This window comes from Engraulis encrasicolus, chromosome 4 (genome assembly GCF_034702125.1).
Source record: "Engraulis encrasicolus isolate BLACKSEA-1 chromosome 4, IST_EnEncr_1.0, whole genome shotgun sequence".
Taxonomy (NCBI): domain Eukaryota; kingdom Metazoa; phylum Chordata; class Actinopteri; order Clupeiformes; family Engraulidae; genus Engraulis; species Engraulis encrasicolus.
In genome coordinates, this window is record NC_085860.1 from 28,203,502 (window position 1) to 28,218,327 (window position 14,826).

The 14,826-nt window shown below is 43.4% G+C and overlaps 1 protein-coding gene across 1 annotated transcript; it reads right to left on the bottom strand.

Moving 5' to 3' along the window:
• Positions 1-2,414: 2,414 nt before the first annotated feature.
• On the bottom strand, positions 2,415-8,899 carry LOC134447565 (cytochrome c oxidase subunit 5A, mitochondrial). The gene is made up of 5 exons (XM_063197084.1): positions 8,705-8,899; positions 7,212-7,328; positions 5,348-5,469; positions 3,557-3,686; positions 2,415-2,584 (listed from the first exon to the last, which is right to left on the bottom strand). The coding sequence occupies exons 1-4, from the start codon at positions 8,775-8,777 to the stop codon at positions 3,573-3,575; spliced, it is 426 nt and encodes a 141-aa protein (XP_063053154.1). The 5' UTR covers positions 8,778-8,899; the 3' UTR covers positions 2,415-2,584; positions 3,557-3,572.
• Between the last annotated feature and the right edge of the window lie 5,927 nt (positions 8,900-14,826).

The following is a 14,826-nucleotide window of genomic DNA, read 5'->3' on the forward strand; positions in this document are numbered from 1 at the left end:
ACCCCTCCCCTTCTCCTCCCTCGCTCGCCCCCACCTAAACTCATTCCACGCTGCCTGGATCCGCCCCACCCCGCGACAGCAACACAGATCTGCCCCATGGTCACCACCGGTTGAATAATTATAGCGCAAAGCAACACAAGCGGCCATCACTCCAATAGCCTTGGTCTCACTGCAGGGCCAGCCCCGGGCTGGCCCGGACAAAAGCGGGCTGACGGTGATCTCATCAAAAGGGGGCTAGGTGCTAAAGATGGCCGCCGGGCCAGGTTGTGGGGCTAAGGGCCGCTTTCCCTGGCCCGTCGAATTCGATGGGCCAGCAAGCACCGCTGAGGCTCGGAGGCGGGGTCAACCTCGGGCGATATAGCCCACGTGCGATATAGCCTACCAGACCTTCGGCGATAATAGCGCAAAAGCTAAATAAGCCGACATAAATGTCATGTGTGAGTATTTGTGAGACACTTTTTATTGGTGTCCAGTGGAAAGCATGCCAAATCACGATAATGGCACAAGAGTTGGCGGCTAAAAGCAGAAAAAAGCCGACATGACTTAGACATCCCAAGTTTAAGTGTGTGGTGCCCATGATGCCCTGATAACAACAAAAAGTTATGTTGGCTAAATAACTTTAAAAACACAAACAGAAGTGCCAAAGTTGCATCTTATGAAATTATGCCATAAGAAAGCCAAACACCCCAAACTAATAATTTGCCCAGAATTTAGCGATAAGTCCCCCTGTGCTTTCACGCCATGGTGAATCTAAGCTAAAGAGTCCTAATCTAAAAGATATATAGGTCTAAATATATAAATAACCAGCGATCTCCTTCTCCTACAGACATGTGTTAGGGCTTGTTCGAAAGCTGAGATTCTTAGCTTTTTACAGTTTTTTACGGAACGTTTTTATGTTCTTTCATTCAAAAGTTATTAAACTGTAAGCGGCCGCTGTTGCAAGTGAAAAAATAGCGCTTTCCAACTATTTTTTTTATCTCGTCATTTTTTCCTAACAGCCAGCGATCTCCTTAACCTAGACCTACAGACATGTGTTAGGGCTTGTTCGAAAGCTGAGATTCTTAGCTTTTTACAGTTTTTTACGGAACGTTTTTATGTTCTTTCAATCCACAGTTATTTAACCTTAAGCGGCCGCTACTTCAAGTAAACAATGGCGTTATTCTCCAGCCGGATAGAGAGGAAATCTGTTTTGTCGCTGTGTTCTTTGTTCCCTCGAATTAAACCGACGGTCTAAATAGGCTACATTTGTACGTCCCCAACACAAGACCAGTTCTTTCTAAGTTAGCTCTTTTCATGGAAAAACATGTTTTTCATGCGTCTTTGTCTTCTTAACATGCGCTGCGTCCCATACAGCTTCTGAATCGACAACTTTGCCATGTAATAAAACTGTTCTTGAAAGGCAAGCCATTTTCTTTGCAGTTCTTGTCGTCTTTGTCCGTAGGCTACGAGCCAAACGGCGGCCTGCTCCAGCAGAGTTTGCTCAATTTTCTTATCCTTCTTTGTCGTTGTTCTGTTGTTGTCCTTCTGTGATTTGGGGCGAAAGTGGGCTATGCCCGACTGACGTTTCACAAACAAGGCGTGTACCTGAATGTGCCTGGGGTCGGCTATGAGTCCGATCAGGCAAAAAATGGCCCGGGGCCGGCAGCTCCGAGCCGGCCACTCTCCTGAGCCCCGGGCGGCCCCGGGCCGCTGAAGCGCGGTAATGAGACCAAGGCTAATCTGTTCTGCGCCAGTAAGTAGGCACCTTATGTCATGTCTGATGTGTGCGTGTATTGGTAACTACAGATGGAGGACTACGGTGGTCAAACTAGTATTATGGCTATACATTTTTTATTTTCCAACTTGCTGTTGACACAGACTGGAAATCAGTTAGATTCTTGCCTTGATAAAAGTGGACTAAATGAGTGCTCTGACAGTTTACAAACGGGCTCTAAATTAACACTAGACAACCGGCCAAATGCTGGTGAGGAGAAATTTCAGATTGGCTGGTAGAAAAGACCAACTTAATAGCCACTTTGACCCATTAGTGTGTGTGTATGTGTGTGCTTGGCTACTAGTAAGATTAATTTCTACTAGGCATTTTGGCTGGTGATGAAAATAATTAATGTAGGGCCCTGTTTACATACTGTATTGGTCAGATAGTGGGAAAAGGTTTGCTCAGAATTTAACCTAGTCACAGTAAAATATTCATTAAACCAAAGCATGGATGAAACACTTATTTGGACGGATAGACTTCAATGTTTATTGTTCAACAGTATCTAGAACAGTATGTTGAAAGCCTCATGTTGAATTGTGTTGTTGTTGGTTTCGGCACGCCCTCTGGTGGTCCTCCAGAGAGATTTCTCTTCCAACTCCAACCACCATCCATGTTCACAGAACAGACAGAAACAGTAAGAGCGCTCTGAATCACAATATGTCATAAAGATATAATCTCCCTTTATTAAGTCCGTCATTATTTTACAAGCAAAAGAACATAATAAAGGCCAATTAAATATAACACGTTTATCATATCATATAACACCAGGCAAAGATTTCAAGTACAGAGGGCCGCAGAGTCAGGTAACACCAGCAGTCCATCGGAAGACTAGAGAAGAGACACAAAACACAAAAGCAATGAGTCAAAAGACAACAGCAAAATATTGACATGATCACTGTGAATCTCAATATAATTAAATACATTATATCCAATATATAACTCAAAAAGCAGACTGTGGCACAGCTATACTGAAGTTTGGGCACCAAGGAAGACACAACCACTTTGTTATCAAAAGCAATTACTTTTTTTTCTTTCTTTTTTTTTTTTAAAGATTTGTCCATTCTCAGAGGCCCCCTTTTAGAATAAATATTTTTAGGGCTTTTTTGCCTATATTTTTTGACAGGACAGTGGAGCAGAGACAGGAAATGTGCAGGGGGAGAGAGAGACGGGGAAGGATTGGAAAATTACCCGAGCAGGAATCGAACCTGGGTGGCCGGCATAGTAACCCAGTGCCTTACCAGTTAGGCCACAGCAGGGCCCTCAGAGGTCCTTTAGACCTCCAATCATCATCTGTTGTTTAGCCAGTCTGCTGGCCAGAACGGCGTTGATGTCTGTTCCCACAAAAAAATTACGTTGGGAACCAAAGTGCTTAACAGCTAACTTAACCACATGTGGCCATGCTATATGAGCCTGCTGACGTCTACGTGGTCACAGTAAGCAGAAGCCTTGTGTGGTTTGCATGGTGAATCAACTTTCCAGTTCCCAAACGCTCAGACTCGCGGTGTGTAAAACGGTGCGGGAAACAGGCACAGTGACGGTTCTCTGTTGACCTGAAGAGGCCATGAGAGATGGCCGAACCATTACAAGCCAGGGCTCTAAATTTACACTAGCCAACCGGCCAAATGCTGGTTAAATTTGGCTGGTATAAAAGACCAACTTTTACTAACCACTTTGGCCAATTGGTGAGTGTGTGTTTGGCTAGTGAGATTAACATCTTCTAGCCATTTTGGCTGGTGATGAAAATAGTTAATTTAGGGCCCTGAACACAGGCATGATGTTGAGCAGCTCAGCTCAGCTCACCCAGACACGAGGACATCTATACTTTGTCGATGCCGAGCTCCTCAGGAGTGGGGATGCCCAGCTCGGTCAGGGTCGGCCGAAGCTCCTGGATCACGTAGGGGTAGATCTCTTTGTGAGGGCCGGATTTGTCCTGCAGACACACACACGCACACACAAAATCAATGGTGAGATAGGGGTTCAGTGTTTTCATGGTCATCTTGTTAAAAAACAATTATCCATACAATTTATGGTATTCCAAGGGTGCAGAGTAGCCTGGTGACGCCATCCATGTACTCCACCCAAAGATTTTGGCTCCGCACATTTTCTGGCAAAAGCCTTGAGCTCGGTGCTCTCAGTGTTTAGCCAATCAGCAAACAGTTGAGAGTGGTGACGTAGAACTCACCCGCGAGCTCCGTTACTGATTGGTTAAGGTAACTATATTCACACTTTCGTTTTGTTATTTGTATGCTTTTGCAACGTAATAACGTAACAGGCATGCTAATAAAGCACAATATGGGTTTTAATTTGAGTTTGGAACTTCAATTAATTTAAATGATAGACTAAGATCAGACCATCACCCATCGTCCACGGAGACGGATTCCTCATGGCTTTTGCAAGACTGATTGACGGAGTCAACAGTCGGCTATTCGCCCAGGCTAGGTGCAGAGTACCCTAAAGTCAAATCAACATTAGTGGTAAACCCTAAAGCAGGCTGTCGGAGCCCTAAGGCTTTGCTTTATGAGGAGAAAGAATTACAGATTTGTTTACTGAATGAACTTACTCAGCTAAGTCATCAAACCTAACTTGCTAAAAAATTCAACTTGGTTTGGTCGAGTCCATTTGTGTTCCAATGGTGTTGGAATGATTTGGTAGAATGGACTATGAGTGTATCGTCACAATGGTGTGACGGGAATGTTTGGGCAGTGAAAGTTCTATAGAATTCTGGGCGCCATACAATACAATTTGAAATTTTAGAATCTTGCATTGTTCTAGAACACATTCTGATTATAGAATGTTCAAAAACCCACACTCTTAAAGGTTAAAAAGTAGAGAGGAAGCGCTCACATCATTGTTAAATGATTCTCACAGTTCTTAAACTGGGTGCTGAAATCCCACATAAACCACAAATGAACGAAAGAAGCGAAAGACAGCATTCTTCAGATTTTTTCTTTGTTTCTACGCCCACAAACGTTTCGGGCAGAGCCCTTCTTCAGCGTGCAATGGCGCCATTTCACATGACATTTCGTGACAATTTACTGCAATCACCTGTTGCACTGATTTCTTTGCATTTCACCCTGCTCTAATGCACTTGAGAAAACCCACTACAAACCCTACTTGGCAGCGTACGCCCTTTGTGCATTTCCTATGGACTTTGTATTTGCAAGAGTTGTATTCTATGGGTTGTGTCCTTGTTTGTAAATCACTTAAGAGAAAAGTGTCTGTTTGATGTCAATGTAATATAATAATTCTGTCATTGGTCCCGCTGGTACAGGTACGTGAAAGGAAAAAGCGATCTGATAGATTATTGCTTCAAGTGGCATACAGAGCCATTTTATGGATGCAGGTCAGACCTGCCCTCTTGCCCTCTGAGAAGAGGGTTTCCAAGGCAATCTGGCCAGACCAAGACGTGCGGGACGTTGAAGTGGCACTAGGCAGGCTATTGGGTACCTACGTTGAAGCGGCACTAGGCAAGCTATTGGTTACCTACGTTGAAGCGGCACTAGGCAGGCTATTGGTTACCTACGTTGAAGCGGCACCAGGCAGGCTATTGGTTACCTACGTTGAAGCGGCACTAGGCAGGCTATTGGTTACCTTGACTGCCTCCAGGATGCGGATGGCGCTGGCCAGGTCGTTTAACCTCCTGCACGCCCTCAGTGCTGCCTCCAGGATCTTGGGCTCCGGAACCAGATCGTACCCAATCAGGGTGTTCATGCCTGTCATACAGGAAACAAGCACAGCGTCAAGAGTTGGCAAAAAAAAAAACACCACCAATGACGAGAGATGCAGCCTGCAGCTAATCATTGTCACTCCTCGTGTTCTTTCCTTCAGTCTCCAGCCACAGTGCCTCTCCACCTCCAAAAAGCTCAAAGCAAATACAATTTTCTACACGATTCTTTTTTTTAATCACATCTAATTACAATGAATTATAAGATGGTAAAATTAGTGTATTTCTTGCTGTGGTGTGTATTATATTATACATGTAGTGGTATTGTGTTGATATACATGCTGTTCCCGTAATGACACCCTTAATAACACACTGTATCACCCAGTGAGCAGACGCAACGTCTTCTGATTGGCTGAGCAGGTGTCCTTTATTCCCCGGTAGCAGGACACTTATGATGTCATGCGGGCGTGCGGGCGTCCAAGTTGCTTCTTCTCTAACTTTCTGGCGAAGTGCTGTTACTAGTTCTATCGCATCTGGTTGTCTAGTCAAGACCGCGTCGTTAGTTCTATCGCATCTGGTTGTCTAGTCAAGACCCCGTTACTAATTCTATCGCATCTGGTTGTCAAGTCAAAAACCCAGTCGTCAATTCTATCGCATTTGGTTGTCAAGTCACCAACATTCTGCGCGCGTCCTTACATGCCTCCGATAGAGGCGCGTCTCATTAGATTAGGAAGTGGTGCCCATGGCAACGTACCAAGCGCAGTGGTGAATCTACTTTCTCACGAAGCCTTAGATCAACATATTAAGAAATTAATACTTAAATGCTGGTGACCGGGTGATAAGCGGAATAGCGGCCTTCGAGGTGTCCCGATATCAAGGGAAAATGGACTTGGCGAAGCGAACAGCCCTTCGGCTGCGCCGTCGGGCTGTTTAGAACGCTCCGCCTCGTCCATTATTTCCCTTGATATCGGGACACCTCGTCGTCCGCTATTCCATACGTATTACACGATTTCAGCCTTCATGTCAATTTGTAAACTGTTCACAGTGCCACACCCCTCATGTAGTCAGGTGGGAGCCAACTTCACAGTTTCACTTACAGAGACCAGTTTTCTGTGCCATGTTGCATTGTGCAACAGTTCATTACCATAGAATGCTGATGTGTATTGATGATTGTTGCATTGTGCAACAGTTCATTACCATGGAATGCTGATGTGTATTGATGACTCTGGTGCACATTCAGTACAGACTAAGGGACTGACTGGCGTAACACGTCCCGGTTTCTGACCATTCACACTTTTTTAGTAGTTTTTTGTGCATGTAGTAAAGAATGAATGTTTGATCGGGTTGCGTCACATACACAACACCTACAGGCTACGAAGCTGCTTCCTGAACATGACTGAAGTGTGTGAAAGTTGTGCTTTGGCTTCAAACCAAGAGTTGACTGACTGCCACTGAGGCAGGTGCCAAATGCAGGCAGGCAGACAGCCAGAGAGACCCACACCCAAATACACCCGTGACTACAGTGTGACACGAGTCGACCCACATACCCAGAGTCAGACCCCTGCCAAACAGCTACGCACAGCAGGGGTGAGCTCAGGGACAGGGGAGGTAGACTGTATGACAGAGAGAACGCACATTTTCTTAGCTCAATGATGTTTGTATGGATGTGTCTATAGGTTGACACTGTGTGTGTGTGTGTGTGTGTGTGTGTGTGTGTGTGTGTGTGTGTGTGTGTGTGTGTGTGTGTGTGTGTGTGTGCACAAGAGAGAGAATGTGTGTGTCTCTTCCCACCTTTCCTCAGCTCCCAGGCGTCAATGTCTGGCTTGTTGAAGTAGGTGACCCAGCGAGCGTCAAACTCTTCGTCTGTCTCCTGTTTGCCACTTGAGTAGGCGCGTGCAGCAAGTGGAGCTGGAAGGGAGGGAGAGGAGAGGGGATTTATGGTCGGTCTCCTGAGGCCTTTGCCTCAAAAAGATCTAAATGGAAACAACTTTGCAAGTACAGTGCAGTGGTCATATGTCTGGTGTAATATCTTATTTCCGTATTGAAATATCAATGCAGTATCACGGAAGGGTAAAAAACAAGGGACTCCTCGTCCTCCCTACCCTCTCCTCTGAGGTCAGCAATGAAGATAGCTCTATGCCTGCACCTGGACGCCTGCCAGTGTCCTCGCATAACCGCCCCTGCTAGTGCTAGTAAAAAAAAATCTACCTCCAGCACGGTCGGCACGTAGCCACTGTCTCCCACTTCAACAGCCCCCACTGTACACTACAGACGCCCTGTCAGTTTCGTCCCACACTGCTCGCTTCAAACGCTTAACACCGAAACAAACCAACAAATCACGTAATTTCGCTACAAAAAAACACAATATGTGATCGGGGACGGCTAAGGTCAATGACCTTACTAGGTTTCTGGCTTACCAGTTGAGCTTTTAGCTTGGTAAACAGCACCATGTAGAGTGAGCAAGGACAAAACACACCTTTGCAGTTCTGCTCAACGCGACACTTGCATTTCCAGACAGGGGTGGGATCTATGCTATGCCTTCCTCGAAAGCTTCAATTAGAGATAGCTCTAGTAACTATTAATCGTTCGTTATAAGAATCGTGCTCATACTCTGACAGCGATCACGCAATATTAGCAAGATCACACGTTTGGTTGTGTCGAACACATGTAACACTAGCGGCTAACACAGCTGATAGGAAGGCAGTGTAAAGAAATGGTTAATATTTACGTTACGCAAACATTATTTCTTGACCCTTTTCGTTTGACACTTGCTCTATCAAAAGATGCTTCGATTAATCAATGCAGATTTTGATCAGCATTTTCATCTTGCAGTTTAACTTTAAGGTTACTATGGAGAAGAACCACCTGGCTACCCTTTCCTTCACATTTAAGCCACTCAATCGAGCTTACAGGTTAGATGAAGAGACAAGGCCCAAAGCCTCACTCTAGTGGGTCATTGCAAGGACATAGTCCAAGATAAATGAGTTATTTAAGGGAAGTCCACAAAGAACGGCTCTTTGTCTCACACCAGACCTAATTCTGTATATTTAGCCCACCTTTCGCAAGTAATACGACACTATACATCAATCTACAACGGTCTAAAACTCCGTTATTTCCAACGCTAATAAGCTAGCAAGCCAGTCGCGACTGGCTGGCCACTGAGGTTTGCTAGGCAGTAGGCTAGTTGCTAGCCTTCTTGTCTGCGAACCGGTCAGGATGACCCAAACGTTAACTTTCAAAACAGAGACTGAGACAAAGCTGTAAAATTATTAAAGATAATTTACCTGTGTATTGTGGTCTTGATCTGGTTAAACTCCGGACACCAGAGCAGGAAAGTCGCAGAGCGGTCCTAAACATGTTGCAGCCGGTGAAAGGCAGAGCACTAGCAGCGGAAACTGAATTCCCTCTGATTGCTGCGGAAACGATGGAAACCTCATTTGACGCTTGCGCAATGCTCAGCTGGGGGCGACGTGTGTTGTGCTGTTTTTAAACCACCTCCCCATGAAGGTGTCATTGAAATACAGTAGCTATTAGAGTGCCCTCACAGACATTGATGGACAAGTTTAGCCGGTATCTAGAATATATATATGAAATTTCTTTGATATGTATCCAAATTGTTGTGTATTTCACGTACAATCTAGCCTTTCAAGTTTGGAATACTTCCCAACTCTTCTGGCTGTGGAATTTCATACAACTTCAATAGGCTCATTTTAGGATGAAATTATTAAATCTGGAGGTTTTCCCCCTAGTTATTATTATTTTTAACTAAAATTACCTACCTTATTTGAGATCAGACAGTCCTACAGTAAATGTCGCAGTTTATTATTATTGTTGTTATTATTATTTACTATTCTGCACCCAGCAGGATCCCCTCTGCATGTGGGTGCCCCCTTGCCATGGAGCCCCCCAGCACTCACTCCCCTAGAACTCTCAATCCCAGTAGTAGGCCTATTTACCACAGCACCTCGGTGACATTGAGTACAATCTCAGGGAGGACCCTACATGTTAGTGGTATCCTGTTCTCTCCCCTTCATTCTCCCCATAGCCTACCATTGCCTCAATCCTTCGGTGTCTATCCAGCTATGGCCTCTGACTGGCTGGCAGGGGTGGAAAAGTAACGTATTACTTTTACTCAATATTGTACTTGAGTAGCTTTTATGAATATTTTGTACTTTTTAAGTACATTTTTAAATTAATACTTTTACTTGTACTTGAGTACATTTTGACCCAAGTACTTTACTCAATTACACTGGAACCTGGCCTGAGTATTGAGTAAAAAAAAATGACTGAGAGACAAAATGCCATGCACAATAATGCCACAATCCGCCAGAAATGAAAGATTGTGCAGGATGGCACACAGCATTTCCACTATTTTACTATCTTGTATCAATGTATTGGATGATGGCTGGTGCCAAGCAAGAGATAGAGGTTATGGAGGACGATATTCAAGAAAAATAAACATGACATTCTCAAGAGGAAAGCTAATTAAAAGTAACTAAGTACTTTTTACTCAAATTACATTTTAAGTGAAGTACTTTTTACTTTTACTTGAGTAGATGCTTAGATAGGTACTTTTACTTTACTTGAGTAGAATTTAGGCAAAGTAAAGATACTTTTACTTGAGTACACATTTTCTGTACTCTTTCCACCTCTGCTGGCTGGGTAGTTTGATTAGACATCAAGATAACATAATAATTAGAATTGCTATGGTACACGGTCATTCAATGTCAAAGCAGTTACCACATTGTAGGCCAATCTAGGGCAAAAAAGACTGAAGAATCAGGTTTGATGGTTGAATCAATATCTAAGCTTGTTTAATGGCTTGTTAAACAAGTCAACCATTAAGCTATCCAGGTCAAATTCGCCTCTCCATTCCCTGATCCACCATAATGGAAAAATGTGAAAATGTATCATGCACTGAATTGTATTAGGCCTATGTAATATCCTAAGTAAAAATGTGAGAACAACTGAGACATGTTCTTCTGTCCAGGCCTCGAACGTGTATGACCCCTTCTGCTGTGCATCTTTTTCATAGGCCAAAAGTGCATTTTCACCTGTAAATAATATTGTTGCAGTGTTGGTACTGATAATAATTTGACCACGTCAAGCATGGATACATTTTATGTTCATTTTAATCCATGCATTGCAGTTGATATTTGAACAAATGTGACCATTATTACTTAATCCAACCCCCACCCCATCTTTCAATTTGCCTTTTGTTACAAAATATACAGTACATTCTTGTAAAATAAATATTTATTCCTGAACAAATTGACAATTTTTGTCCATAAGTGTGCTGGGGAAAATTGCCATGTCAAGTGAAAACGTTTTGTCAAAAACAGGGATGAATGAATGAGCATAAATGTGCCGTCCAGCTCAAGGTGTCAAAGTGCCACGCCAAATTGCTAAAAGACACCATCCTTATGATGACATACTTTTGCCCTTAAATACAAAGTAGTTAAGTTGGTATAAAAAGGAAGAAAGATCTGGTGCCACACGGATAGGACAAGTTGGATTCCCCCTTTAAAGTAGGCTATGTTGTTCCTGTTATAGAGTGTTGGCACACACGACTTGGTGCCAATCCATTCACCCATTGAAAAGTTATTGCGTTAAAACATGTCAAATATCAATTTTGGGTGCCATCTTGAATTTCTCAGAGAGCCCATGGGGAATTCCTGGGGACCTTAAGTATGTTATTCCTAAAGGTAGTCTGAACATATTCTGAAATGTTTAGCTTGTTACTAACTCATTTGTTCCAGGTGTAACCCTGCTCCTGGACTATCATCATTGGCTCAAGAAATTGATATTGAATGAACTGCCATGAAGGCTCTGGTTTACACCCCTCGTCAGTCACACCACCAACTCATATCACCATAACTGTGATCATGACTAAATGAAAAGTATTTACATGAAATTGGCATGTGATTTTACAATGAAGAGTACATCATGAAGAGTCAGACCCGCTGCTGATAATGGCTAACTTACCGGTATACAGTAGTGTAGAGACCACTCTACAAATCAACCAAGTTCAACTGAGTCTTTTTATTAATGCATTTCAAGTACTCCAAAAATTACATCTCTTTGCACAATACGTTTTGAAATGTTAAGTAAAAATGTTCAAAGTGAACAAAAAAATTAAGGTACTGTATAAAACACAGTGAACATTAACATCAGACAGTAGTATTTTCTCTTTTCTTTTTTTAACTTTTGTGATCGTTCAGCCTACATAACCTACAACATTTTGACTCAATTTGGACATTTTCAGTGCACGTTTTGCTATAAACTCTTACCAGGACTACATAAAATTAAAGAAAGTAAGAAAGAAAAAAAATCAACAGAACTGAAATGTCAAAAAGTAAAATGTAAAGTAGCGGCAACAGATCCCCATTTCCAGGTCACACCACAGGAAAGGATAGTAAAGTCCGAGAGAAACACGGGAGTGGACCAAAGCATATTAGCCCAACGTGTTCCATCATTCACCACAATTGATTCACATCAGCACCCCATCCGACCAATCCAAGCAGAGGAGATGAGAAAGGTCATCGAAAAAGGTCAGATGTTGTCAAGCTGCCAGACATTACTTCATTTCACACATTTAATATCACTGGCAAAAATTCTCTCTTTCAATTCATAGGACAAAAATAAAGGGAAAAAAGTGACACATATCAAAATGTCATATTGATCTTGAAATGAAACACAAAAAAATGTCATATTTATCTTCAAATGGAACACAAAATTTCCAGGTTCTGTACATATATTACAAGGAAAGAAGTCAGGTGTTTTTTTCTGCAATGGCAGCTCCTCAAGTGGCTTTCTGTCTGCTGCTTAGGCGACCTCGCAGCAATCTTGCTGCGTAAGTGACCTTACAGCAATGGTGCTGCGAAGATGATCTCATGGCAAATGGCACTGTAAAAGATGACCTCACAGAAATGGCTGACAAAAATGTTTAGTGTCTTTTCATGGACTATCCATCCAAAGAAGGAAAAAATAATAATAAAAAGAAAAAGAAAACCCCTTAGTGTGAAAGTCTTTAAGCTGGGTTTCTGGCAGAGTCTGTCTCTCTGTTGGCATAGAAACCTCAGCGGCGTCTCGGCCAGGCTGCTCTGGTGCGGGTCGGAGCTACACCCCCCATCCCCTCCACCCTCCCCGTTCCCCATCAGCCACTGCTTCCCTGCCTCTGCCATCCGCAGTCTGAGCAGAGGACACTTCCCAGATCCTGAGGTCTGCATCTGGCCAGGTAAAGACATCGCAACCCCGTGGGCCACATCCGTCCTCTGCAAGATGGCGCGTCAGATGGTGACACAGGCACTCAACCACCAGGCGTGCACCCATGATGATGACGCTCAAGGCATGATAACCTATCAGGACTGTCCAGATGAGAATGTGTTGCTGAGGCTTCAGTGTGATTGCTTGGCACGGAGGAGCCAAACTCGCACGCGCGCACACACACGCGCACATACACACACACTGTGGCAGCAGTGAATGAGACGGCAGAGGCAGGGTGACGCCCAGTTATATGCGTGGATGCATTTGTGTCAATGTGCTGGAGAGAGAAGTGCCTCGTCTCCTCTCCTCTTGGTGCTCGAGGGTCTGGCGCCTCCCTCTGGCCAAAAACCACGGGTTACAGAGAGCACGGCCATGGCAACAGGCATTAGTAGACAGGCAGTGATTACATGTGGTACCATTTGTCATTTAAAAAAAAATGTTTAGTGACTCAAACTATTCTCAAATTCACTCAAGCATCTATATACTATTAGTTAGTTAGTTAGTGTTTCCTTAAATCAATGCCATCGTATAATAAGCAATCGTTTTAAAATATGGAATTGTGGAAAAGCAAAAGAATAATAAAAAAATGAACTTATTTAAAAAATATCTTCTTTTTCACTCCTCATATCTCTTCGTGTTATGAATTTCCTTCCATGCACACATTAGGCAGACAGAGCACATACCTGCGTACATACACACATACAACAGCCAAGCACAGAGAAAGCAAGAAAAAAAAGCGAGGAGGAGCGTTAAAAAGTAGTGGCCTTTGACTTGTCTTGGTGGGTGTAGCTTCAGAGTCTTGAGTGGGAGGCCTGAGAGGCTCGAGTGACAGATGGGGGGAGTGGGGGGGGTGGAGAGGGTGTTACTATGGAAACCCTCACAGCCCATAATAACCACAGGACCGGTGTGGGTGTGAGATATGTCTGCGCTGGGCTCAATGAAGGATGCCAGGACACATCCAACCACAGACGGCCTCGTCACGAGATCAATCAACTGACTCATCACCAACCAACCAACGGGTAATGTCAGTTGGCCGGCCGGCCGGTCGGTCGGTCGGTCGTGTGCCGCTCTCCGACGTCTGCATGAAACATGCTAAAACAACGACTTCCTTAAGTGTAGCATCTTAGAATCCTGAGAAATGTTGATCACAACCGTTGAGTAATTAACTCTCCATTGACAGTAGAAGAAATAAGCTCTGCTGTCTTGTCACATATGATACAATTCTTTACAGTCATACATCTGTACAGGTCCCTAGAGAACAGCAAGGGAGGCGAAAAAGGCTATAATCTTCAGGCTTTTAACAAACCAGGATGGACAGACAGGAAGAAAACACAGGGTGAAGCTAAGAGAAAAGGTGGTGGTGTGTTTTGTTGTTTTGTGTAGAGTAGAGTAACTTTATTGATCGCGTTTCTGTCTTTAAGGTGGTCTTCTGCTGTAGTGTATCTATCCAAATCCTTCTTGAAATAGTGCAGTGTCTGAGTTATGGTGAGCTAAATAAACACCATAATACTGTGAGCTATCTTTGTTCGAGGTGAGCTGTAAGTGTGTGTTGGTCTCTTGAGAGAGGGCAAAATCAGCATGATTCGAGGTGATTTAAGATCTGCACAATGATGATTAAGAATCGAGGCAAATAAGAGAATCATGATTAGGCCCAGAGGCTGTTAAGAAAATCATGACTCAAATGAGAAGCCTTTTACTTGGATGTGGATATTTTCAAACACAGATATTTTTTTTTATCCGTTTTCGTTTAAACACAACATGTGGATAAAAATAAAAATGCCACTTTGCCACGGGTGCATGTTAGACACCTAAAAGTGATATTTTTTACAACCAGAGTTTTAAAAGGACATTTCTAAAACTCTGCTTAGGTGTAAACGAGAGGCCAAAACTAATGTGTTTTCAAAAATATCCACATACTTATAAACGGCTTTTAAGTTAAGTTTCCTTAATGGGAGGCTGTAGAGGCATTACTAGTCTTAAACATGGTCCTGTATGTACTTCAACCACCCAGGCCTTAGTATAGACCACACACCTCATTCACAGACCACAGAAGCCTCTTTAAAAGCTCTGTGAGAGAAAATGTGGGAGTGGGTGGGAGGGAGGGAGGGGGGAGAGAGAGAGAGAGAGAGAGAGAGAGAGA

Excerpts from the sequence above, each read along its gene's own strand:
- LOC134447565 (XM_063197084.1), bottom strand. The coding sequence starts at position 8,777 with ATGTTTAGGACCGCTCTGCGACTTTCCTGCTCTGGTGTCCGGAGTTTA. Across the intron at positions 5,470-7,211 it reads CGCCTGGGAGCTGAGGAAAG|GCATGAACACCCTGATTGGG; the intron begins GTGGGAAGAGAC and ends CCTGTATGACAG. Across the intron at positions 3,687-5,347 it reads GCATCCTGGAGGCAGTCAAG|GACAAATCCGGCCCTCACAA; the intron begins GTAACCAATAGC and ends GTGTGTCTGCAG.